The sequence below is a fragment of the Malaclemys terrapin genome, chromosome 17 (assembly GCF_027887155.1).
Source record: "Malaclemys terrapin pileata isolate rMalTer1 chromosome 17, rMalTer1.hap1, whole genome shotgun sequence".
In the NCBI taxonomy this organism is placed as follows: Eukaryota; Metazoa; Chordata; order Testudines; family Emydidae; genus Malaclemys; species Malaclemys terrapin.
In genome coordinates this window covers 9645862-9670963 of record NC_071521.1, presented here as the reverse complement: position 1 = coordinate 9670963, position 25102 = coordinate 9645862, and the positions used below count along the sequence as shown (strand labels likewise).

General features: G+C 49.7%; 1 protein-coding gene across 9 annotated transcripts; it reads right to left on the bottom strand.

The window, feature by feature from the left end:
- Nucleotides 1-1026: 1026 nt before the first annotated feature.
- On the bottom strand, nt 1027-25102 carry GBGT1 (globoside alpha-1,3-N-acetylgalactosaminyltransferase 1 (FORS blood group)). Of its 9 annotated transcripts, XM_054007805.1 has the most exons (10): nt 25058-25102; nt 21171-21403; nt 17193-17404; nt 10093-10315; nt 9498-9570; nt 8908-8970; nt 6258-6308; nt 6123-6158; nt 3533-3667; nt 1027-2156 (listed from the first exon to the last, which is right to left on the bottom strand). In XM_054007805.1, the coding sequence occupies exons 5-10, from the start codon at nt 9563-9565 to the stop codon at nt 1472-1474; spliced, it is 1038 nt and encodes a 345-aa protein (XP_053863780.1). In that variant the 5' UTR covers nt 9566-9570; nt 10093-10315; nt 17193-17404; nt 21171-21403; nt 25058-25102; the 3' UTR covers nt 1027-1471. The 9 variants fall into 9 exon arrangements, with proteins under 9 accessions (XP_053863780.1, XP_053863778.1, XP_053863779.1 ...); XM_054007803.1 differs by lacking the exon at nt 10093-10315; XM_054007804.1 differs by lacking the exons at nt 10093-10315; nt 21171-21403; nt 25058-25102 and having other exon boundaries at nt 17193-17924.

Sequence of the window (25102 nt, the reverse complement as noted above, 5' to 3'; positions counted from 1 at the left end):
TGCGTTCTTCTTTGGTCGCGTGCCTCAGGAGCTATTTGAAAGATGCTTATGGCACAGGTGCTTCAGCCCAGTGGGTGGCATGTGAGCCTTAGTTAGGCAGCCACCGTTGCAGGTGATTGTTGTTTACCTGCAGTTGTATTTCTCTTCTGGTTCCAGAGGAAGAGTCGGGTTCTGAGGCTGCACAGTAACAAGATCGGCTTCTCCTTGTTCTCATGTCAAACAAATAGTAACCTCGGCCCACCTCCACTCCCCCTCCGCTGACTGCCACGGGACGGTTATTCAGCTGGAGGAGGGAGCCCCAGAGTAGAACTTGCCCTTTCACTACAGTATTTCATTAATAAGACAAAGCAAAATTAACCAATTTGCTACAACACATTAGATGTTACTGTCTACTTCCGGCAACCCGGCAGCTTCTAGCCAATTTGTTTCACAGAGCTTAGGAACACCGGAATGGACTGAATAGTGGGATCTGCCTGGACACCTCAATGACAAATTTTCTTTACCAGAGAAGACTGAGTGATCCACAGAGACATGTGAACCCTTGAAAAGGTTCAGAGCTTGGCTTTGGTTGAGATATGCACGCAGACATTCAGATGCTGGCCTGACCTGTATCTGATCAGTTCAGATCTCTTGGGTCCGCAAAACTGGGCTGGATATGAGGAACATAGGAAATGCCAGAGAGGATAAGATCATTTTTCTGGCTAGTTGAGTATCCTGTCTCTGACAGTGGCTGGAACCAGCTGCTTCAGAGGAAGGTGCAATAAACCCTGCGGGGGGCAACTAAAGAAAAACCTGCTCCCAGGAAAAGCTTCCTCAGGACCCCACTCATTGGAGGTTGGTTTATGCCCTGCATTATGAAGGTTTAATATTCCCTCCTTGTTTATTCTTTTAAATTTTTACCATAATTGTGGCTATTCTCCTTATCCAGATTAATGTGCAATCTTTTTTTGAATCCTGCTAAATTCCTGGTCTCAACAATACCTTGTGGCAATGAGTTCCCCAGGCTAATTACAAATTGAGCCTTGCTTAAGGTATTAGACACTTCTGGAGCATGAAAGTTAACTGCCCCTTTCCATTCAGGGCTGAGGTTTGACAGGGGTGATGGTTGTTTTATTGCCCAGTCTCAGACCAAACTACAATTTGGGTGTTTTTCTTTTAAACCAGCACACAGGGGATTCTAAACTTTGGTATCGCTTGGCAAAAGGCCACCCTCCAGGCAATGGCAGCCCCCAGATTTACAGGGAAGAGGAATCAAGTAGATCAAGGAGTCACCATCACTATGGCATCATCACACCATTCTCAACAAGTACCTTACACCATCCCTGAGCTGAAAGAACCACCTGCCCTTCCCAGTGCCAGCTCCACAATCCAAAACACTGACTGGGACACATCCCGCACTGGCAGCAGATCAAGGGCCTGATTGCATGATTTAAAAAAAGAGAGGGCTAGACACCTCCAAGAGGGCCTGACATCAGTCCCGTATCTCCTTGTAGTCCTTATTCACTGTGGAGAAGCGTATCAGGCGCACCTCAGGTGGCTTGGGCTTGGTGTCATCCCACACGTACTCCGGGGAGAGAAGCTTTGAGGGCTTGTGGGAAAAGAAGCGCTTGTTGAGGTGGCTCTCCTCCTGCCAGGCCGCCATGATCCCATTGGCTTTGTCTGCCAGGATGGTCATGTGGCAGGCCCTGGTGAACTCGTACACCTGCTTGAGCAGCCCGCCGAAGACGGCCCCTGCATAGTAGAAGTCCCCATGTCTGTCAGGGATGAAGGCAGCGGAAGAGCTCCTCCTCTCATAAGGGAACTGGCTGCGAGGGACGTTGTAGTACCCAGGGTGCATGGCCGCTACCATCTCGCCCAGAGTCTCCACCCCCCATGGGTTGTGAAACACCATGTCGATGTCCAGGCAGAAGAGGTAGTTCACCTCCCGGTGGCTCACTTCTGCGATGTGCCTGTTTATCGCCTCCATCCTGCGCATGGAAATCTCCTGCCAGTGAGAGTATTTTTTGATGGGGACGATGCTGAGACTCCGGCCGGGCTGCAGCTGGACTCTGGGGATCACCTGGGGGTCATTGGTGAAGATGTAGTAGTTCACCCGATAGCCCTTCATGAAAAGCTTCTCCGCCGACTCCACGAAGCGGCCCACAAACATGGTGTACCTGTGCAGACACAAAGGCATTGATGAATAGCACCATAGGGCAGAGGGGCCATGGCCCAGGTTTATTAGACAGTCTGATGTGGTAGGAAGAGTTTTGCCTAGATATTGCTATAACGATGGACACGTTACAAGTGCAATAGGTTGGAATAGCACTACTTTAGCTGAGGGCAGAGAGACAATAAAGAACATGCGTTGGCCAGTCAACTACCTGAAGTGAACTAGAAATCCCACATGTCCCAGCTCTTGCTATTCTTACAGAGAATCTGGGATAGGCTTTTAAAATTGCTGACTGTGCTTCTCTGTGGCCTTACAGCCTGTGTGGCCATTTAGGGTATGTCTACACTACAGTCAGACGTGTGACTGCCACATGTGTAGACATACATGGGCAAGCTTTAATCTAGCTAGCTCAGGTCCCAACAGCAGCAAAGCTGCGGCAGCACGGGCTGCAGCATGCACTCGCCAGCCAAGAAGCCAACTACAGCCCGTGCTCCACAGCTTCACTGCTATTAGCACCCGAGCTAGCCTGACTAAAGCTAGCTTGGGTGTGTCTACACATACTGTAATTGCACCTCCATTGCACTGTACACATCATCAATCTGATCTGTGGGGCTGTAAATGATCGTATGGGGCAGAGGTGACACACGCTCCTGGCTTAGAGCATGCAGCAGGTCTTTCCATCACAGAAGGGGTCTCTTCTCAGACTGTCTAATGATCACCCGCATGGTTCCAGTTTGGCAGATGGGGGAAGTCACTGGGGAGTCATTTGACTTACACTCAGCACCAAAACCACACGTTTAATTTAAAGCCTGCGTGACATTGCATCTGATGTTCCTGGGATTCTCTAAAATTGGGGGTTGATGGCTGGCAAAGTAGGTTATTGCACGCCAGCCTCTGGAGATGATCAAGTCTGAGTAGGGTGACCAGACTCCTGGCTCTGTCACTAGCCTGCTGGGTGACCTTGGGCAAGTCATTTCCCCACGCTATGCCTCAGTTTATCCATCTGTAAAATGGGGCTAATGGCATAAAGTCCTTTGTGATCTACTGATGACAACTGTGATAGAAGAGCTAGGTATTACTATGATGATGATGCCTATTTCTAGCTGAGTCCACCAGTCCAGGCTCTAGCCAGTGCCACTGCTACCAACAGGCTACAAGGCCCTTACTTTTATGAAGGGGAAACTTGAGCCTGCATAAAAGGTTGTTCCTGACCGTGTTAGTCTGCTCTCTCTTCCCTGAACAACTCCTTTAATTCCACCCTCTTGGTCTCACTGCTCCACACCCGCAGGGCACCAATCTATGGCAGGACCAATGCTGGGGACAATGCTGGCTGGGAGGAGCCTTTTGCCTCACGAACCGGAGCCTTTGGGCGACACTTACTTGCCAATGGCAAAGGCTGTCACCCCTATGGTGAGGTTCAATGGCTTGTAGGCACTGTCCAGGAGTTCGGAATTGAAAGTTCCTTCCCAAACAATGGGAGCCAGCCAAGGCGTGAGAGTCAGCACATCCAGGCGCCTGAAGGAAGAAGAGAAGGGCGGTAAACAAAAGGAAACAGTCCCCTTTGGTCTGAGCCCAGTATAGCCGTGAAAGAGATGCTGGATAATGCATGTGTGAAGTCAATAGTTAACCCTTCAAGTTCCACTGTACATGAAACGTGCCAGTCTCACCCATTGTGAGTTTTCCCTCACAGCAGCCTGGAGGCTTCAGAACTAAGGCTACGTTTTAGTCACGGGTATTTTTAGTAAAAGTCATGGACAGGGAGCCTTCCCCCTCCCCCCAAGTAACCACTGCCCTGAACCCCCAACCCTGAGCCCCCTCCCACACCTAAACTGCTGCTGCTTCTGGCCCAGGGGCTGCCTGAGTATTCGGGCAGCCCCTAAGCCAGCCACATTGGCTGCTGCAAAAGTCACGGAAAGTCACGGAATCCATGACTTCTGTGATGGACACGCAGCCTTATTCATGTCTGTATGAGTCTCTCCAGCTATTTCCATCACCTCATTGCATGAGGACTCAGAGCAGGCTACATCAGGCTTCGAATTTCTGCTCCTAGGGCGAAATCCAGTCCTATACAGAGGGGCCAGCAAAAGGTCCATACTCCACTTATGTCGTACTTAAGTCCATGGGATCTCTGCACAGGGCCACCGAACTCCATACAGGGGGAGGCCACGCATACCCTCCTTATATTTGTTGCAGGCCTTATATGGGTTGCTGCATATGGATTTAAAATAGATGTAAAATTATTAAAATTAAACAAAACGGCCCCGTTGCCATGGTTATGAAAAGACAATCTGGTGTGGCACTGTATTATCCCAGCCTGGAAATGTAGTTTTCATATGTCGGATCATAGCTAATGTTTTTATATCTGGCCCAGCATTCAGACATGCAACAAAAGCTACGTGAAATCCATACCCTCTTCCACCTGGGCACCATAAGCATCTCATGCACATGTAACAGAGGCCTGTTACTCCTGACTGCAGTAGTTCATTTACATTTTATCCTTCTTCCTATACTAAGGGCTGCTTGCAAAGGCTCTGGAGTGTTTAATGAGATATGTTTTATGATGCTCGCCTGGCCCTGGCCCGCCAGAATCTTCTCCAGACTATGCCCCACAGCTATTTGTTGCAGAGACTTAACAGAAGCCTTGTTTGGCCATGTTTTGGGACTATGCCAATATCCAGCTGTCTTCCCAACCCCACCTTCCAGCCCAGATCCCCTAAGGCCACAGAGGGCATGTCAGCTGGGTTCAAGGAACCAGGGGAATAGCTCAGTGGCCCGTGTTTTACACTGACTCCGCTGCAGCTGAACTACAGTCTGACTGGACACAATGTTTGAGGAGCCTTGAGGGTGACTTCCTTGTACGTTATGGGAGTCTAAGGCAATTGAGACAAAATCAAGTCAGGAACTGATGGGGGCAAAAGAATAGAATTTGGTTTTGTATGTAGAAAACACATTCACTGAATCAAGATCTTCTCTTTCCAGATCAGTTACCGGAAGTCTTATTTTTGGACACCCTGGGAGTAAGTTTATCCCTTGTATCACATTTTCTTTCATTACAAAGGGCTTCACTGGATCTCTCTGGGTGACTCATTCTCCATGGTATTTGTACACCCAGGGTAGCATGTGTAACCACTAATTAGCTCCCCTCCCCCCTCGGAAACATTTCACACCTAAAGCTGCTATAAAATACAATGGGCCAGATTCTCCTCTCACTTACACCAATATAACTCCATTGACTTCACTGCAGACACTCTCAATTTACACCAGCATGAGTGAGAGGAGAATTAGGCCCAATGTTTCCTAGCAAAACAGCAATTGGGATGCACACACACACACACACACACACACACACACACACACACTAAAATGGTGTCTAATGAAGGGAACTTGTTAGGGGCGTCAGACACACTGCTCCGGTTGGGCCTACTCCTGCAGAGGGGAAGCCAGGGGGAGATTAGTGACTGCACTTTTCCATCTGGTAAGTCATCACCCTGGAAATGCACTGCAAGGATCCTTCCAAATCCTAATGATGTACCCAAAGGGAATTGAAACTTCCTCTCTTGGGGTTTTATACTGTTGCCCATCACTGTAGCATCTGAGCACCTAACTAGTCATTCCTCATTGGCTAATGGAGGAGGATTAAAAGAGAATGGGGCCAAAGACACCAAACACCAAACTACTTGGAAAATCATGCATCAGCCTGGGGATGAAACACAGCCATCCATTCGTTGTCATGAGGCTGTATTCTGTTACCGTGACTCATGTTGAGTAGTATCTTGCTCCACAAGTAGCCTCATTAACTTCAATTAGCCTACTCATATATTCAGTGCAATTAAGGGTATTACAACCTGACCCATCATCTTAAAGGGTCCGATCCCAAGAGACCCCCGAGCACCCCAAATTGAGGTCAGTGGTGCTACTCGCATCGGGGGGGGGGGGTCGCAGAATCAGGCTGTCCTGGGAGGAAACTTACTTCTGATCCAGTGATCTGGGCTGAGGATAAGATAGCCTGCAGAGGAGAACAAAAACCCACTGAATAATGGAGGATTAGGCCTGGAGGAGAGGAAAAGCATTTCAAAGGGGAGACATTACAAAGATTGGTGCTTACTCGGGGAAAAGCTGGGCGGGCTTCTCTTCTGCATATTGTAATTTCATGGAGCTGCACGAGAAGAAGGAAAGAGGGAAAGGTCTGTACATTCTCCTTGACACGACGGGGCAGGTCAGCTTCAGGATTAGTCCTTGCACCAAATACTCCTCAAAGCACAGGCCCTGGTCGCTCCTACCCCCCACACTGCATTGCCTGGTGGTGGGCTGTGCGCATTGCCTCCCTAGGTAAAGCTTCAAGAACAGTTAGAGAAACCACTCCTTTAAAATGGCACCTCGCTACGCAACCCCATGGGGTGGGAGAGACGGGGTGCTTTCAGGGAGTCCTTTACAGCTCCCAGATTCTCTGGGGAAATCAGGAGAAGGCTAGAGCCTCAGGGCAATAAGCCAATGGAATAGAGGCTAGCAAGGGACTGTCAGAGTGCACTGCACATCACTGGCTCTGTACCCACTGGGGCACCCCCCACTACTGGAAGAATTTTCACCTGGGGAGAGACGGGGTTTGTGATGTAAAGGGAGGCGAGTTGGGCCAGGGAATCCGAGCCTGACTCACGTGCAGTCACACGTACACAAGTGTTCCCCCTGAAGCCCCCTTGGAACGCTAGTGGAAGTGCTACTCAGCACTTCCCATCTGCTGACCAAAGGACATTTGTCCTCCTCTTAGCCCTGCAGCGCCCGAACAGCGAGTACCGGCTTCTCCTCTGCACCAACAACACTATGGGACACCAAAGTTCCAGTTGTTCATTACTGGCGAGAACTTAAGGGGCACGAAGAATCCCGCTTCGTTTACAGATCCCAGCAGCACCGGGCAGCTACACAAAATCAAAGCTAAATTCTAACCTGTAATGGAGGGAAGACAAAACAGAAAACTATAGATTCTGATCAGTGCTGACTCCACCCCCGACTCGGACTGTCGAGGTGCTGCAGGAGAATTCCACTGGCCACAGGAGCAGCAGAGGGCCGATGTAGACAGCCCTCCACTACCCCCTGCCCCACTGCAGGCTCTGTCATAGGAAGCAGGCATGGGGCACGCCCAGAGCATCCAGGCCACAGACAGCCATGGGGAGGCTTCGAGACCCCAGAGCTGCTCTAACTTATGTCAGGGGCATCCTGGCCCGTGCAGCTGCCCAGAACGAGGGCAGCTTATAGCCACCTTTACCCTGCCCTCTCCCCCACAGGTGCTATGCTCTAGAGCAGGGGTCGGCAACCTTTCAGAAGTGGGGTGCCGAGTCTTCATTTATTCACCCCAATTTAAGGTGCCGCGTGCCAGTCATACATTTGAACGTTTTTAGAAGGTCTCTTTCTATAAGTCTGTCATATATAACTAAACTATTGTTGTATGTAAAGTAAATAAGGTTTTTAAAATGTTTAAGAAGCTTCATTTAAAATTAAATTAAAATGCCGAGCCCCCCGGACCGTTGGCCAGGACCTGGGCAGTGTGAGTGCCACTGAAAATCAGCTTGCGTGCTGCCTTCGGCCCGCCTGCCTACCCCTGCTCTAGACCCCTCAGGAGAGGCAGCAGAGAACCTGCCCCTATATTTCTGAGAACTGACCGATCACTGCTTAACCGCATCTGCCCTGGGCTAGCACAGCTTTCATTGTCATGTGGTCAGCATCTTGCATTGCTGCAGCCAGCATCAAACCTATTTACAAAGCAGCCTGGGGTGATTTCCAGCATCACGAAGCCACAAATTCACAGCCTACTTGGATTTCATTACCTGACGGCTTACCCAAAATGCCCTCGGTTTGATTTCCTTTCACCACCCGCTGCACTAGATTTGTTTAAAGGTAACATGGGCAGATGCTGAGCTCACACAGCAGGTTGGCACTGTTTGTAGCCATTCAGAACTGCTTGATTTCGTACACTCTGTATCCCCAATTGCTTTACAGAGCCAAATAACATGGTTATGGAGTGTAAAAAAAAAAAATACCAGAGGGAGATGGGGAACTACAGGCGAGGGAGCGGCAGAGTGATTGCACGCAGCTCTCTGTGCCTTTATTAAACTATGAACACATGACCCGTTAAAGAAAGAAAAGGGAAGGGAGCTAGTCCATCAGCTGGAACAGATCCCAGTATAAAATGTCTTGCAGAGGCGTATACATCTTAATGGACAGTGAATGTTTCAAGCTGGGTGTATTGAGAAGCAACCTGAAATGTCTAGATTCTTATTCTCTCTACAGAATGTAGTGTTTCCCATTTCTAAGTAATGGGATCTTCAACAAGAACAATAGACGGTGACGGGGTGGGGAATGATATTGTCTAAGGCCACTGACTAAGGACAGAAGGCCACTATGGTCCTATGGTTACTTAGATGTAAGGCCCAGCTTCACAAAGGTATTTAGGCTCCTAACTTGCATTGAAATCAATGGAAGTAAGTGGCCTAACTACCGGTGAGGATCTGGGCCTAAGCTCTTTAGGACAGGGGCCATCTTTTTGTTCTGTGTTCGTACAGCACCTAGCACAATGGGGTCCTGCTCCAAGACTAGGACTCCTAAGCACTGCAGCAATATAGATAATAAATAATAATAATCCAGTTGGCAGAGAAGAGGACCAGGAACTAGATGATCTCAGTTCTAGTCCCAGCTCTGCCAAGACTCAGTGTGTGACTTTAGGTAAATCCTCATTTCAGCTCTGTCTCAGACAGGATACTTACAAGATTTCTGGGCAAGGAAGGTAGTATGGAAGGTAGTGGACTGGCCCATTCCAGACTGTCATCCTGCAAGTAACAGGAGAAATCATTAAAAGATAGGAAGACATTTTCCAGCACTTGACAGGATTTTCAAAGGTTTTCTCAGAATCCTGCACAGAGACTGAGAAGGCCTGCTAGGTTATCTAGCCAATTCACCAGCTGATGCAGAGGACAGGGATATACCCCAAATTATGTTTGGGCTATAATTTACTGCGGTTCAGATGTGAAAGGGCATCATGAACGGCTGATGTCCAGTAGGATCCAGCTTTAACATAAGGGATAAGTATTATTACTATTTACATCAAAGTGTTTAACAGACTGCAAACCATTTAAATATATAGGGCTCCCTTCCCCACTGGTGACATACAGCCCCCTCCGGAATGGTGCATGACAGCCATTATACCAGGGCCAGAAATACCTGCAAACTATAAATAGTAATAAAAAAAATACCTAGTCTCCCTCCAAGTGATTTGTGATGCATCACTAGCAGTGTTTACCTGTGAGCATTCCTAGAGTCTGTCAGTGGGGAAGTAAGGCCAGCAGTAGATACTTACCAGACAAATATGGGAATGAGGATTAGGCAGAGTATGAGAACAGATTTCACCACTTTCCAGCAAGTCATGTCTCCTAAAGTGGAGAAAAAAAAAAAAGACAAATTTCCATTCCCACCAGCTCTCAGTTGGCCATGGACAAAAGATTAGGCACTGGTCTTCAAACTGGGTATAAAGCTCCCACAGCAAGGGACATACAGGGAAGCATGAAATGCTCAACAGCTCATTTTATCTCACAGTTCTAATTCATCCTCTCTGAGGCCAGGCATCTAACAGGGATTGGACAGCAACAGACTGAGAGTCCAGCTAGTCTCTACAGCAGTCTTCCCAAGCTGCATCAGAGAAACCTCACTATGGCCACAATGCCCTGGCTAATTATACTGTAATAGACTATTGTGGCCACATCCACCCTAATTGAATTGGCCTCCTTAGCACTGACTCCCCACTTGGTAAGGCAACTCCCATCTTTTCATGTGCTGTATATTTATATATAAGGTCCTCTAAGATGCCACAAGGCCTCTTTGTTTTTCCTGATCCTGGCTCATTTGCTTATGTCCTGAAGCCTGAGGGTTGATAGCGCTCCTAATTTTATCCGAACCTGCATGAAGCCACTTGTTCAGATAAAGCTCGAATCTCTTTTTGAGGCTTAGTAAGCAGCTGGACTCAGTGATATCAGAGGGTAGGGACAGCTAATGTAGTCATCACTGTAGAATGTAGACACCAACTTCCACGGGCCCATAATTGCCCCTGGCAGAAAGATCCCAGCACAGGTGCATAGGAGATGAAGGCAAATTGGGGTCTGCCATAGTCAAGGTAACACCCTGTAATATGGAACAGATGAGAGCTGTAATACACACTAGATAACAATGGATCTCTAATGTCTCTGTAGCCCTGACACAACCCTGAGTCACTCCTTAATCAGCTGGAAGGTCTGATCTGGGGCAACACAAGGCACTTCCCTCCTGGCTTGGCAGCCCAGCATGCTGCTGTCTGAATGAATGGAGATATCCTGTCTCCAAGAACTGGAAGGGACCTTGAAAGGTCATCGAGTCCAGCCCCCTGCCTTCACTAGCAGGACCAAGTACTGATTTTGCCCCAGATCCTTAAGTGGCCCCCTCAAGGATTGAACTCACAATCCTGGGTTTAGCAGGCCAATGCTCAAACCACTGAGCTATCCCTCCCCCGTGGCCGCTCCAGACAATCAACCTTTTAAATCGCCCGGGCCCCTGAGCAATTGCCCCCTTTGCCCTCTCCCCCAGCACCCCCTGCCAGCAGGCCTGTAGACAGGACTTCAGTGTGCTGCCCCCCTCTATTAGACAGTGTGCACCCTGTGAGCATTGGCAGTTCTTTAACATGGGTGCCAGGTTTATACAATTGTGTGTGAGGCCCAGAGATCAGGGACATAGACCCCAGCAGGAATGTAAGGGGCGGAGCCCCCTCAAGTCTGGTCCACACAAACTGGATCAAACGGTGGTGTTAAACCTGGCTACAGTCCTGGCCTAGTGGGTGGGTGGGTAAGCGACCTCTGCTCACACCCGGGATCTGGTAGAAATGTGGATGGGACCGAAGTGGTTCCTTTAAAACAGCACCCACGTTTCAAAGAGGATGCCTCATGCAGACAGACGTGAACCCTGCAGCTCCCTGTCCCCACCCCCAGTCAGTTCTCTTTCAGGGTGACAGAGCGGCAAATATAGCAGCAAACTCCTCCTTCTCTGGAAGGACCCTGCCACTGGGGCCCCAAAGGAGCCAGCAGCCCTACCCAGGCCCACATTACAGATCTGCCCCCAAGAGCACCATATGCTGGGACTCGCAGCGTTCGGCTCCATCTGCTGCACCCTCCCCAGGTGGGCTCTGGCAACCCCATCCCAAGACATCCCTCTGAGTGTCAATCCAAACACCATACAGTGCAGGTTAGGGTTGCCAACTTTCTAATGGCACAAAACGAACACCCCTGCCCTGCCCCCTGTCCTGAGACCCCCACCCCTTCTCTGAGGCCCCATCATCACTTGCTCCATCCCCCATCTCTCTGTCGCTCGCTCTCCCCAACCCTCACTCACTTTCACTGGGCTGGGGCAGGGGGTTTGGGGCCCGGGGTCCTGGCGGTGCTTACTGCAGCTCCCAGGGATGCAAGACATGGGGGAACAATGGGGGGATAATACAGGGGGACTAGAGTCTGGACATGGGGTAGGGATGGGGACCGGGGGGAGACCAGGACACAGAGGGTGGGGTTCAGGATGTAGTGAGGGACAAATGGGGTAGGGAGAGACTAGGACACAGAGGCTAGGAAAACGGGGCAGAGAGCAGATCATGGGGCAGATGGGGTGGGGGAATAGGACATAGGGGGTAGATGGGGCAGGACACTAGAGAAAGCAACCCATGTCCTGGGAGGCACTATGGAGGGACCATCTCAAAGTGCTTTAATGAACTGTTAATGTGCATCAGCAGGGGGCACACAGACAACTAGTGCCCGGTGGGTCACATCTCAATTTGCTGATGAATCTGCTGCCCCAGACAGCTGCCTAGCTTGCCTATGCCCTGAGCGGCCTCTGCTGGGGACTGACCATGGAGCTGCCCCTTAGCTGTAAACAGTGCTTGGATATCACCTGCCCACGCAGCACTGGAGAATGTACAACGGGGATCCATCCTGCACGGGCCCAGGGGAGAGTGGGCGATGCACTAGATGCACTCCTCAGTATCTGACCATTTCTAATTTCACTCCTACGAGATGGGGAGCAGAAAGCAGTTGAAGTTTCTTTATTATCATACACACATTTCTATGGTGCCCATCTCCATAGTATCCTGACAGGAGGAGTTAGCGCTTGCCAAGAAATAGCACCAATTCCCAATAAAGAAAAATCAGGGCATCCTGACATTTAAAATCCTAATAGATTCACGTTTGGCAATTCCGGACGCTTACCTGAGTGTTCTGCAGATCCCCAAGTAGGAACTAAACCAGCTTTTCTATCAGCCCTTCCCTTCTGGCTGTTCTCTTGTGCTCAGACCTGCCTCTCCTGATTACAGTGGTAACAGAGCACTGCATTGCAGCCGCGGTTGTTTCCGGGGACTGCATTGCAGCCAAGGTGTCTAGAGGGGGAATAACAACTACCCACCAAGGGTAAACACTCAGCCCAGGGTTAGTCTTGGCATAAGACGTCTCATCTCCAGAGCAACAATTTTCAGCCTGTTCCATGTTTTAACGTCGTGCTGGGAAACGATGACAGCCCGACAGCCCTGGAGAATGACGCACTATATTTATCCAGGGCCTACCCAGTGCAAAGATTTTTTCTGTAGCCTCATTAAGCTACTGGAGGACGGGAGCAGAGGGAGGGTGGCAAAGGCATGCAGCAGGCAGTCACAGAGCATAGGCAAAGCTGCTGGGTACAAAGATTGAACACGTGTTTTTTTAAATGGTTATAGCGCTAGGTTTTTGGCTGGTTCTTATGTAGCCAGGCAGGGGAGTAGGGGAGCATGGCTGGGTAAGACCTGCTTGGATTGTAGCTCCAGGTTTGCTGGTAGGGAGCTCGGGGAGAGGGGGAGGAAGCAAGGACTGTGTGCACTGCCTCCCTCCAAAAATAGGCAGCTGTGCATACAGGGGCAGAACAATACCTCCCCAGGCCCATTCACAGAGCTGGCTGGAGCTGGGGGCTGGAGAAGTTGTAGCAGACGGTTTAGCTCCCTGCCCCAGTGCAGGAGGCGAGCACTAGGGGATTTGTGCCTAACTGGGGTGTCTCTGAAGCTATTTCTGGGGCAGTGCAGTTTGCAGGCCAGCCCATAACGATAACAGCAGGGCCCAATCCTGCAAACACTACAAAGCATAATGCTCAGCATTGCCAGGAGTCCAGTGCAGTGTTGCCAACTCGTGCGATTTTATGACGAGTCTTGTGTTTTTCCGCAAGCCTCAGCTCCTGGAGTCCTGTGATGAGGTGAGAATCTCAGCTTGCATGTTTTAAAAAAAGTAAGCTGTCTCTCTTGATTGCAAAGGAAGCTTGAAAACATGACTCCCCTAAGAGCTCCAAGACTAGAAGGCAAATCAAAAGCCCCCAAAAGATTTATTTTTGAGCCAATCTAATGATTTTTGCGGGGGTCTAACTCATGATTTTTGAACCTTCATGGCTGGCAACATTGCAAGGAAATATTCCTGCAGTAAGGTACTACTCAGTGAATGTGGGCAGGAGGGGCCCAGTCAGGCTCTTAGATAGTACAACCAAAAGGCACTCAATCATAGAACTGGAAGGGACCTCGAGAAGTCATCGAGTCCAGTCCCCTGCACTCAAGACAGGACTAAGTATTATCTAGACCATCCCTGAAAGGTGTTTGTCCAACCTGCTCTGAAAAATCCCCAATGATGGAGAGTCCACAACCTCCCTAGGCAATTTATTCCAGTGCTTAACCACTCTGACAGCTAGGAAGAAAACAAACTAAAGGGAAACCCAGCTGTTGCCACCAACTAAGTGAAAAACACGCACAGACTTTTTAAGACACAAAACCAATCAGGTTCTTAAAAAAAGTAAATTTTATTTAAAAAAAGAACGGAAACACATCTGGAAAATCAGGCTATTGCTAGATTTTACAGAGCAACTGAAAAGGGGTTAAACACCAGGCCTGGCTCCCTGAGGTCCAGCTTAATGTTACAAAAGAAAACAAAAATACCTGAGCTTAGCACAGAGGAAGTCCACAAGCCAAAATAAAGAAATAAACCTGATCGTGTCTATCTAAACATTCCCTGTCCCAATGAATCCTTCTAGGTAAGGAAGATGATTTTTCATACCTGATCCAAACTCTACACAGCATTCCTGCTGCCCCATCTCTTCAGCCAAGAGAGAACAACAGGGAGACAAAGGGAAAGCTTTTTTCCCCATTTTAAAAAGCTCTATCCTTCCCATTATCTCTTTTGGTCAGGTGTCCACTCCCTTTCCTTTACCTGGGGGACTTTTTTTTTTAACCCTTTACAAGTAAGGCAAGCAAAGAACAGACACCAAGAGGGACTTTATAGCTAACTGGCTGGCTGGGTGTCCATAAAAGGGAGCTACCCCCCAATTCATTTATCACAACTGTGAACTACTGATAACTACTCTGGGAACGATTTTCCAGCCAGTTATGCACCCACCTTATAATAGCTCCATCTAGGTTGTATTTCCCTAGTTTGTTTATGAGAAGATCATGCAAGACAGTATCAAAAGATATACCACATCTACCGCTTCCCCCCTATCCACAAGGCTTGTTACCCTGTCAAAGAAAGCTATCAGGTTGGTTTGACATGATCTGTTCTTGCTTAATTATTTGCTCCATTATCTTCCGGGGAACAGAAGTTAAGCTGACTGGTCTGTAATTCCCTAGGTTGTCCTTATTTCCCTTTTTATATATTTGCCCTTTTCTAGTCTTCTGGAATGTCTCCCGTCTTCCATGACTTTTCAAAGATAATTGCTAATGGCTCAGATATCTCCTCAGTCAGCTCCTTGAGTATTCTAGAATGCATTTCATCAGGCCCTGGTGATTTGAAGACATCTAACTCGTCTAAGTAATTTTTGACTTGACTGAAACGACCATGTTTCATACTAACAGAGATGACTTGCACTTATTGGAGTGACTCTGATGAAAATGCCCTTCTGACGCTCTGAGTGCTGTGTATAATCCTCATAACACATAGCACTGGATGGACCAGAGAGGCCTTCCCGCCCATCCACTCCAAAGCCTTATGATGAGTTCTAAGGACACATGGTGCTTTCCATTAGACAAAGTCTGCTAACCAAAAAGGTGACCTTCTCCACAAATAAGGTCACCCTACAGTTAAGGCACAAGTGGCTATGAGACAGAACAATACAGCACAGGCCAACCAGCCTGTGGTTTGATCACGGGAGCTTGGATGGGTCACAGAACCTGCTGGCTTCCAGGAGCTTGTAGCAGGCAGGAAGTAGTGGGCTGCTTAGCAGCAGTTAACCAGGCAGCATGGAAGAAGGGACGAGAGAGAGAGAGAAAGAAGGAGGGCAGCGCTGGAGATAGGCAGGGGCACAGTCAGGAGGTGCTTTGAAGATTAGCAGTCTGGACTCTTTGCAGAGAAAAAGGGGAAGCCACAACAGAGGCCATGTGGTCAGAGCAGCGGAACAGGAAGACACTGCGAGGCTGGTTTGGAGCCCAGTCCTCAGCACCTTCAACTCCAGTGACATTGATGGATAAAAGATTAGGAGGAGGCCTTTCAAACTCGTGTGTCCATGTGGTGTTTTCACAGGACCGTTGCTAGAATCCCACTACTATTAGATTTATGCTGTGCAACAGTGGGCATTCTCGCGGCTCACTGCGGCCTAAACTAAACTCCTGACCTCCGTGAAATCAGTAGCAATGGTCCCATTAACTTCACTGGGGGCTGGGACATCACTCCTGCAGTCTACAGTCCCGTACAGACTCCCCACAACTCAGTCACCAGGAATTACTCAGCTCACCACCTTCTTTCCATGCAAGGTGTGCGCACCACAGGCCACATGACCTCCACACACAATGCCCTGCCAAGGCACCTCTGCCCATACAGCCTTAGCCTCTCTGCTGTGGGGAGGGCAATGGGAGGAAGTTCACGGTGATTGTGGTGGTAGCTTTTCTGAGGTGTCCACTGGCCCACTGGGAATTAGACTGACACCCCACCAAACTCAAAAGCCAATCTATAAGCTTTATACAGAGTAAAATGGATTTATTTGGGGGCTGGATCCCATTGGGAACTGGGTGCTGGACACAGGTAACTGACTGAGCTGTGTTCAGTTAAGTCTGCAGCTTTGGGGGTGTGGACCAGACCCAGGGTCTGTGTTGCAGCAGGCTAGCATGGCTGGCTCAACAAGGCAGGGTTCTGGAATCCCAAGTTGGCAGGGAAAATGGGCTCAGAGGTAATCTCAGCCCGTCAGGTGACAGTCCCAAGGCGGTCTCTGTGACCGAACCCGTCACATCCACCTGCCCGCTGGGAATTAGACTGACGCCCCACCTAACTCAAAAGCCAAACTGGACAGGATTTGAAGCAGTAAGTTGAAGACAGAAGGCTCCATATCGCCCTCCCATTCCGCTCAGTCATCCACTCCCTCATAGCCTGTGTTTAATTCATTGCAAATAAAGCCCAGGCAGCATCTGCTCAACTGATTCAATGGCAATTTTATGTGGAGAATTTAACTTAGGAAGTGTAAGGCAGGCTGTCAGACCTAGATATTTCTACTGTGCCCCTCACCAGAGCATCTAGAGGGGACAACTACCGTAAGTCTCACTAGCTGAATTAATGTACTGTGAAAAATGCATGTAGTTGTGTGTGCTGTGAATATTTTAGCTCAGATTTAACTAATTTTTTTAGTAAACACCACACACCTCTAAAATATCTCGTTATGAAATAAATCCCTACACTTTCCCTTGAAAGAGTCCATACATAGCAACACAATCAGTTCATTGGGCCAGGTTCCCAGCTCAGTTTTACTCTGAATCTGGAGTAACTTCATTCAGTGGCGTTCCTTCGGATTTACACTGGAATAAGCAGAGTTCAGAATCTGGTCCATTGTGTGTGAAACATTCACCATCCTGGTCATATACCCGTTCATCCCGTTAGGGCCAAAGGGCAGCAAAACTCAATGCCAAAGAAAGTGAAACCAAGCCCGGGAAAGATATAATTAATGCACTATTCCACGCCAGCCTCCAAAATGACAGAAAAATAGCGAACAACTCTTTCATACTTACTCAGGTTCCACAAAGGCTTTGCTTCAAGTGGATACTGCCGTGCTTTACTTTACTTCTGGTAAACTAACTTGTATGTACGTCCAGACAAAAATGATCCATCCGCCCCACCCCTTCAACGCTAAAAAATGTTCTGTTCTCACATAAACACCTGGTTTTGATTACTTTCCATGAAAGATTTTCTTTGCAGAACAAGTCCTTCGGGTTTCTGAAAGCTGTGATTAAATAAGGTTCAAGTTACAACATCGTCTGACAAACAACAGACTCGGATATCATGAGGCTATTTTCACTTCTGCTGAAGGGCAGTTTGCTCACTGGACTCCCCCCTTTAAATATAGTCCCATCATCTATTGGATCCCCAAAATCATGCCCTGGCATGAGCAAATCCAATCTTCCCAGTTATAAGAGCTAATTTTATGGTCTCAGATCCAGTATCTGGCTTCAGACAGACTTTTCTGTGCTTCTCACCACAATCAGTAACAAAATGAGTGAACCTTGTTCTGGCTCGAGCCACTGCTGCCTGGTAGGGCCCAGGGAGGGAGCGCCACCTCCACCCCCTCACTCACCTCAGCAGGCTGCCCAGCCTGTCTGGGAGGGCGCAACCAAAAATTATAACTTAAAGGTGGGGGGCTTAGCCCCTCAAAAATTGAAAACAGCTCAGGGTGCAGGGACAGGGTCACTAGAGGCTGTGTGAGGGCAGGGGGTAGTTCAGGGTGAAGGTAGGGAGTTGCTAGGGGCTGTGTGCAGGCAGGGGTGTCGCTCAGGGTGTAGGGGAGTAGCTGGGGCTGTGTGTGGGCAGGGGGTAGCTCAGGGGGCCAGGAGGGGGTACTAGGGGCTGTGTGCAGGCAGGGGATAGCTCAGAGTGCAGGAGGGGGGTAGCTGGGGCTGTGTGCAGACAGGGGGGTAGTTCAGAGAGGAGGGAGGGGGGTAGCTGGGGCTGTATGTGGGAAGGGAGGTAGCTCAGGGAGCGGGTAATAGGGGCTGTCTGCAGGCAGAGGATAGCTCAGGGTGCAGGGAGGGTGTAGCTCAGGGTGTAGGGAAGGAGTAGCTGGCACTGTATGCAGGCAGGGGGGTAGCTCAGGACACAGGGAGAGGGGCGCTAGGAGCTGTGTGCGGGCAGGGTGGAGCTCAGGGAGGAGGGGGATAGCTGGGGCTGTGTGCAGGAAGGGGGGGAGTTCAGAGAGGAGGGAGAGGGTAGCTGGGGCTGTATGTGGGCAGGGGGTAGCTCAGGGTACCGGGAGGGGGTAATAGGGGCTGTGTGCGGGCAGGGGACAGCTCAGGGGGCAGGGAGAGAGGTATTAGGGGCTGTGCGCTGGGAGGACTCCCCAGCGGTCCCTGTTCCCGGAAGGCTCTGCCAGCCACAGAGCCGGGTCTCCCCAAACAGAGGGCTCTTACCAGCTGCCTCTGTGGGAGCAAAGGGGGCTGGGAGCTGAGGAGCAGCTTCAACCCAGGGCACCAGCAGGAGAGGCAGGAACGCTGCGGCTGCCTGCTCCATGGCACCATCTGGAGCAGCAGCTGCCCCACACTGCCCGGCTCCGGCTCCCCACCTCGGACCTGGCCAGGGGCGGGGAGAGGAGTGGGGGTGGAGCTGCTCCCAGAACTGCCGGGATCTTGCGCTGCGCGGGGGGGGGCAATGTCCTCCATATCCCCAACTCTGCCCATGAGCTCAGGGATTCTGCCCCACAGGGAGCACCATGGCTCGGGGCTCCGGGATTCAGCCCCATGCCTCCCCCAGCTTCAGTCCCGCAGGAGCGCCAGGGATCGGGGCTTCAGCCGCTGGGCCCCGTGGCCCCCTTAAAAGGGCTCGCGGACCCCCGGTTGAGAACCGCTGCTCTACATGAATAAATTAATAAATTTAAAAAATAGGGCCAAATTCTCTGCTGGAATAAATGGGTGAATCTCCATGGGAGTCAATGGAGCTGCACCCATTTACGCCAGCAAAAGAATTGGTCTGATTGTCCTGCCCTAGAAGTGCTGCCCCTGCAGAAGCTGCCACAGTGAAAGTGACATTGAGCCAAACAAGAGACTAGGAATCAGGAAGACAGATCTTGAATCTCACAGCTGTCCAGATTTACCAAAAATAGGGACTATTATTGTGCTGGGTTTTTTTTAAACTCACATTTGTCTGACGTTAAATACCATCCCCCCCCCTTCCCTCCTCCAAATGGCAGAATGACCCAAAGGAGGTGGGACTGGTTAGCCAAGAGGAAATCCATTGTTGGGATACAGAACAACGATCCATCCCAAAGACAGCCAGAAGGAACTGTGACCCTAACAGGCCAGTTCAGGTCAGAGCAATAGGCCAATTCACTTGTGTGTGAATATCAAAGAAATGTTTCGTTCAAAGGAAATCTGAATGATATTGACTTCACTTATCTGTAACCTGTTGAATGCTATTGCATGACATTCTGTATATCTATACTTAATTAACTCTAGATCAACAGTGTGTGATAGCATTAAGATGAGAACTTACTTAATGTGTAAACTTCATGAAACTAATGGAATGATCCTTTTAATGGCAGGCCTTTGCAGGATAGAGATACTTGTAACTAAATAAATACACATTAAATGCAGATGAAGCCTTGGAGGGATGCAAATGAAGAAGAGGCTAGCTTCAAAGCAAATGGTCACTAGTGTAATGATCGGAGGTCAAAGATTCAAGATGCATTCCTCACTCACATCAGCAAAGGAAACCCTCATGGGGAAAAGCATGGACAGCTTGCTTTCTATGTGAAAAAACTATAAGGATTCAGGGAACAATTTTGTGTCTCTGAACTATTTTTGGATACTCACACAGAAGCATTCCAGAGATCTCCAATGTTATTTTGGGTAACCCTGAGAGACTGAAGGAAAACTAGCAGATTACTACATCTCTACTACCATTTTGGATTTACAAACTTACACTCACCCTGTAATATATTCTACTTGCTTTAACCTCTCAATAATTCTCATTTTCTTTTCTTAGCTAATAAGTATTTAGTTAGTTTACTAGAGAAACTGGCTGCCTGTGTTCTCTTTGGTGTAAGATTGAGAGCATCCATTGACCTGGGCTAAGTGACTGACCCTTTGGGATTGGGAGTAACCTAATATAATGTGGTTTTTGGTTTATATAATCTTTTATCATCAAGTCCACTGTGTCTGGTGTGACAAAGTTCCTCCTCTACCTTGGTGGGTCCGGCGCTTATTGGCAGATTTGCTCACTTCACAGATTCACCCTGTGGGTCAAGAAACAGTCCAGAGACCTTCCCTTCTGGTAGAAGCTATAGTCCAGGTCAATTCCTCCAGTGTTTGATCAGGAGTTGGGAGGTATGGGGGGAACCCAGGCCCACCCTCTACTCCAGGTTCCAGCCCAGGGTCCTGTGGACTGCAGCTGTTTAGAGTGCCTCCTGGTACAGTTGCACACCTACAACTCCCTGGGCTACTTCCCCATGGCCTCCTCCCAACACCTTCTTTGTCCTCACCACCAGACCTTCCTCCTGATGTCTGATAATGCTTGTACTTCTCAGTCCTCCAGCAGTGCACCTACTCATTCTTACAGACCTCTTGCTCCCAGTGCCTTTTACGTACGTACGTACACGCACACACTTCCTCTCCCCTGGCTTGGCTGGAGTGAGCCTTTTTATAGCATCAGAGGAGCCTTAATTAGAGTCAGGTGCTTAACTGCCTCACCTGACTCTTAGTAGGTTAACTGGAGTCAGGTGGTCTATTAGCCTGGAGCAGCCCCTGCTCTGGTCACTCAGGGAACAGAAAACTGCTTATCCAGTGGCCAGTATATCTCCCTTCTGCTACTCTGCTGTTCCCAACTGATTTGGGTCTATCACACTGGGTAGTAAGATAGACTGGAGAGCCTAACAGTTTGTGATTCCATTGTAAGACTAAAATAGTGATCCGGGAGTGCACATTTGTTATTGGCTTGGTGAAATCTAATTACAGAATTTACCACCAGTTTGGGGTATCTGCCCTATTTTCTGACAGTCTGACCTGAGTCTGGCACTCGCCGTTGTGAGCCACTCCAGACAGCGTGACAGGAGCCATGAAGGGTGCCTCTTAATTAGAAGTCTGCCATCCAACTATGCCTGGCCAGCCCCTGGGATGTCATTAACGCAGCACAGTCCAATCTTAGCAAGGATGAAATGTTTGAAAAACACCTTCCAAGGAACACCTGAGCCTCCAGCAAATGAACGTTTCTTGACCTGGCTGCTTTTCATCTGAGCCTAGAGGAGCAAATAGAAATGAAAAATGTATCTTAATGGAGGACTTTACCTGCCCCTACACAAACAGATCCTAATACAGTGTGAAATTCACCCCTGTGCAAAGGGCCAACATGAGGCTAATGCAACACTTAAGGGGGAGGGATAGCTCAGTGGTTTGAGCATTAGCCTGCTAAACCCAGCATTGAGAGTTCAATCCTTGAGGGGGGCACTTAGGGATCTGGGGCAAAAATCAGTATTTGGTCCTGCTAGTGAAGGCAGGGGGCTGGACTTGATGACCTTTCAGGGTCCCTTCCAGCTCTATGAGATAGGTATAGCTCCATATATAAATAGACTCCCTTGAGACAGTTTTAGATAGTGTCTAGTCCTTGTACTGGGCTTTGGCACTGGGGTGAATTTCAACCCCAGTGAAACCCTAATTCTTCCTATTAGAAAATTGCCCCAAAGGAATCAACTTACTGTACATGATCCTTCGCAAGGAATACCAGCAAAAAGAACGACCTCCAAAGCAACTCAAAACTGGTGTTTAAGGATTGTTGGGCTACTAAGGACCAGATGCCAAAGTTAGATATTATGAAACCCGCTGGGGTATGTCTACACTGCAGATGGGATCGAGCTTCCCAGCCCAGACAGAGAGATACAGGCTAACAATAGCTGTGTGGACATTGGGGCTGGGCAGAGACTCGGGCTAGCCACCCGAGCTCAGACACAGAGGGTCTGGACCAGTGTCCACACTGCTGTTTTTAGCATACTAGCCTGTGCTGAGTTAGTGCAAATCTGACTACCCAGACTGGCTGCCAGCTGCAATGTAAATATACCCTTTGAAAACATACCTGGGATTGACTGGGGCTGCAAAAAGGGTCTGCAATTCCAAGCTCTCCATTAGCCTGGGAGCGCATAAGCAAACAAACACTGGATACTGCATGTGATGTGCTGAACGTCCCCTGAGGACGAGAGAATCTACAGCATCTGCCACTGCCGGGGAGCCCATTTCATAACCACATCAGTGCTGTTAGTGTAATATCTAACTATGGCAGCCCCCGTAAGTCTTGGATCAAGTGGGGGAAAATCGTCATAGGGAATAGCTATGGAGAGAAAGTCTTGCAAAACACTGGCCAACACTCATTTGCCTTCTTTATAGCAACCAGCACTAAAACTCCCCAGCATTTATAGTGAGTGTGACGCTGGCAGAGTACCAGCTCTTGCCAAGGCTTTCAGCCTCAGCTGAGCACTGACAAATTCATTGCTGGAAAACAGTCTGTTTCACTTGTGTGTTAACATGAGTAAAATGGGTACTGGACTTATAACTAAGGCTGTCATGGGGGTCAATGAGTCTGTCATGGAGGTCATGGATTCCGTGACTTTCCGTGACCTCTGCAGGGGCTGGTGCTGGCTCAAGGGCTGCCCGAGCTGGGCAGCCCCTGGGCCAGCAGCAGCAGTTTGGGTGTGTGGGAGGGGGCTCAGGGCTAGGGGCAGGGGGTTGGAGAATGCAGGGGGGTGCTTACCTCAGGGCTGGGGGCTCCCACTGGCATGGTCCTGCAGCTCCTAGGTGGTGGAGGGGTCGGGGGCTCTGCGCTGCACGCTGCCCACACCTGCAGGCCCCACCCCCGCAGCTCCCATTGGCTGTGGTTCCCAGCCAATGGGGGCTGAGGCAGCTGGCGTTTGTGCCCCTCCGCTGCCTAGGAGCTGCAGGGAGGCGGAGCCAGGTAAGGAGCCCCTGCCAGCCCCCCCAACCCTCCCCCCCAGCACAAGTGGGATCCCGGGCCACCTCCCCCAGCACCCAGAATGCCCCCGGACTGACCTCCTCCCCAGAGCACCCGTGGCCCCCTGCCCAAGTTTTAGTCTCAGGTATTTTTAGTAAAAGTCATGGACAGGTCACAGGCCATGACTTTTTGTTTACTGCCCGTGACCTGTCCATGATTTTTACTAAAAATACCTGTGACTAAAACGTAGCCTTACTTATAACAGTATGTTTAGTGTGTAGGCCTTATGAAATGCTTGTAAATTGCTGCAGGCATTAATCTTATAATTTCTTTATCACATGCTATAAGGTAATATTGAAGTTTTTGATTTGTAACTGCAAAAATGTTTGCTGTGAAACTGCAAACCCAGTCAGGAGGGATCCTCTCCTGCCCATCAAGTAGGCCTATCAAAACTAAATGGGCCATGGTGGGGCATCACAATGCAAAGACTTTGCTAATTGCTCCTTATGCCCATGAAGAGGCTACCTGCAAAAAGGCTCATCCCATCAGCTTGAACTCTGGAAGAAGGACATTAAAATAGCTGACAAGAAATGTTTTCATGTCTTTTGCTGTCTGGACTCTCACAGGGCTGGAGCTACGAAACAGAAGCAGAGATCCCCAGGGTCAACCTGAGTTAGACCAAAAGGTCATTCAGAGCTGACAGATTACTACAACTCTGTCACCTTTTGAAACCATACACTGTAACTCATTTGTGTATATATGTTTGCCTGCTTTAACCTTGTAATAACTCTCTCAGTTTGTCTTAATTAATAAACCCTTAGGTAATTACTATAGGATTGGCTACAAGCTCCTGGAGCCTCTGACAGTCAACTTGCAATCTCCAACTGCTAAAAGTCCCAAGGCAGGATCCCTGCCTGCCCTGGCCCTGCGCAGCTCCCAGAAGCAGCAAGCATAACCCCGCTGCCAGGGAGGGGAGAAGGGGTCTCCGCACGCTGCTCCTGCCTGCAAGCACCGCCCCCACAGCTCCCATTGGCCGGGAACGGGGAATGTGGCCAATGGGAGCTGCGGGGACGGTGCCTGCAGGGAGGGGCAGCACGCAGAGCCACTTGTCCCCCCCGCCACCCCATGGGCCGCAGGGGTGTACTCCGGGAGCAGCATGGGTCTGGGGCAGGCAGGAAGCCTGCCTTAGCCTGGCTGCACTGCTGACCAGGAGCCACCCGAGGTAAGTGCCGTCCAGCGGGAGCAGGCACCCCCCCCGCACACCAACCCCCAGGTCCCTCCCGGAGCCAGCACCCCATACCCCTCCTGCACCCCAACCCCCTGCCCCAGCCCTAAGCCCCCTTCCAGAGCCAGAATCACATACTCTCTCCTGCACCCTGAACCCCCTCCTGTACCCCAACCCTTTGCCCTAGCCCTGAAGCCCCTCCCAGAGCTTGCACCCCTCATCCCCTCCCACACGCCAAACCCCTCAGTCCCAGCCCAGAGCTCGCACCCCCTCACACAACCCAACCCTCTGCCCCAGCCTGGTGAAAGTGAGTGAGGGTGGGGGAGAGTGAGTGACGGAGGGAAGGGGGATGGAGTGAGCAGGGCGGGGCAGATCCTGGGTTGCACTTAAATTCAAAAAGTTTTTTTGTGCGTAAAAGGTTTGGAGACCATTGGTGTATAGCAACCAACTGTCACTAAGATCAACTTGCCTGGCTGGCAAAATAGACTGGAATGCCCCAGGGGACGGTCTGTGACTCCACTATTATCGTACTTAGGAGTTCATACTTGTTACTGGGTTGGTGAAACCTAATTATAGAACACACAACCTGTTTGGGGTCTCTGCCCTGCTTCTTGACAGTCTGCCCTGAGGCTGGCACTCACGGTTATGAGCCACTTCAGACGTGACAGAAAGCATGAAAGGACTCCACAGAAAGGTATCAGAATGAAGAAACAATAGTGCAAAATGTACCCTTGTCACTGAAGGCATCACTTGGTCCAATGGGGCTGCCACCAA

Bases quoted from the DNA above. Each gene is read 5' to 3' on its own strand.
- GBGT1 (XM_054007805.1), bottom strand. From the start codon at position 9,565: ATGACTTGCTGGAAAGTGGTGAAATCTGTTCTCATACTCTGCCTAATC. The intron at 6,309-8,907 runs GTAAGTATCCTG...CTTCTCGTGCAG, and splicing joins CTTCCTTGCCCAGAAATCTT to CTCCATGAAATTACAATATG. The intron at 6,159-6,257 runs GTAAGCACCAAT...TCTCCTCTGCAG, and splicing joins CCCGCCCAGCTTTTCCCCGA to GCTATCTTATCCTCAGCCCA.